This window comes from Aplysia californica, unplaced genomic scaffold (genome assembly GCF_000002075.1).
Source record: "Aplysia californica isolate F4 #8 unplaced genomic scaffold, AplCal3.0 scaffold00232, whole genome shotgun sequence".
Taxonomy (NCBI): domain Eukaryota; kingdom Metazoa; phylum Mollusca; class Gastropoda; order Aplysiida; family Aplysiidae; genus Aplysia; species Aplysia californica.
In genome coordinates, this window is record NW_004797502.1 from 633,126 (window position 1) to 634,383 (window position 1,258).

The 1,258-nt window shown below is 42.5% G+C and overlaps 1 protein-coding gene across 1 annotated transcript in view; it reads left to right on the forward strand.

The window, feature by feature from the left end:
* LOC101848974 (transient receptor potential cation channel subfamily M member-like 2) overlaps window positions 1–1,258 on the forward strand; it is a gene marked incomplete in the record, with an annotated part of 84,953 nt that overhangs the window by 70,735 nt on the left and 12,960 nt on the right. The window contains 1 exon segment of the mRNA XM_005100011.3: window positions 202–376. Within this exon segment, the coding sequence (XP_005100068.2) occupies window positions 202–376 (175 nt within the window).

Sequence of the window (1,258 nt, forward strand, 5' to 3'; positions counted from 1 at the left end):
TCTCTCTCTCTCTCTCTCACTCTCTCTCTCTCGCTCTCTCTCTCTCCACTCTCTTTCTCTTTCTCTCGCTCTTTTTCACTCTCTCTCTCTCTCTTTCTCTCTCCCTCTCCCCCTCGTCCCTCCCCCCTCTTTCACCTGCCCTTCCTTCTCTCCCACCCTCCCTCTCCCTCCCTCACGCGCTCTCTTTCTATCTATCTCCAGATGAAGGACATCCTCTACTTCTTCCTGTTTTTACTAATGTTCGTGGCCTCTTACGCCATCTCGTCAGAAGCCATCCTGTACCCCAACACAGAGCTCGGCCTTCTGACCTTCTACCATATACCCCGCAAGGCCTACTGGCAGATCTACGGGGAGCTCTTTCTGGATGATCTCGAGGGTACGTTTGCACCCAGGGCACACTCACAATCGAATTCAGCCAAAAAGTCTTTTTTATATTATTTTTATTATTATTATTATTATTATTATTACTAGTAATAAAAGTACCCGTTCTACGAACGGAATAATAAGGAAGAAGTATTAGGAAAGTTAAGAAGAGGAAAAAGACTGAAAACAGGAAAGAAACAAAACATTTAATATTTTACCTTGAATTTATCCACGTAGCACCCCCTCTTGACTACCTCTAGGGGTAAGACTTCTTCCCCTCTTTGAAGGCGTGGCATTTTCTCCTAAAGTGCCAGCTCAATCACTTTTTTTTTAAAGAGTTAGGCCTACATGGCCATTGTTGTTTCCTAGAAGAATCTAATCTAGATTATAGACCTAGCCTAGATCTCGAAGTCGAAGGATTATAAAGACATAGGCCAATAATTGAAAGAAGGAGCCTTGGCCCATAGAAAGATCTAAGTTTTAAAATTCAGATTTTTAACAACCAACAGGCGTCACAGATGGCCTAGATTGTTAGATCTATTCACAGTAGGAAAAATCCACTTTCAAGAATACTTTCATGATTCTTGATCTCGATCTAAGATTCACATAGATCTAGCCTAGTTCTACATCTTAGAATCTATAATGCTCTGCAAGAAAAATGCACTTTTGATATTCAATAGATTATCGAAATATCACAGATCTAGATTCTACTTTCCTTTCGTGATTCTTCTGGATCTCGATTTATCTCGAGGCCTACGGTAGGCTGAACTACTCTTTGCGCTTTCGACGACACCCTCTCTGTCACTCTCACCACCCTCCCTCCGTCAGTGCTTTCTGGCCTCATCTATCTCTTCCTCTCTCTCTCTCTCTCTCTCTCTCTCTCTCTCTCTCTCTC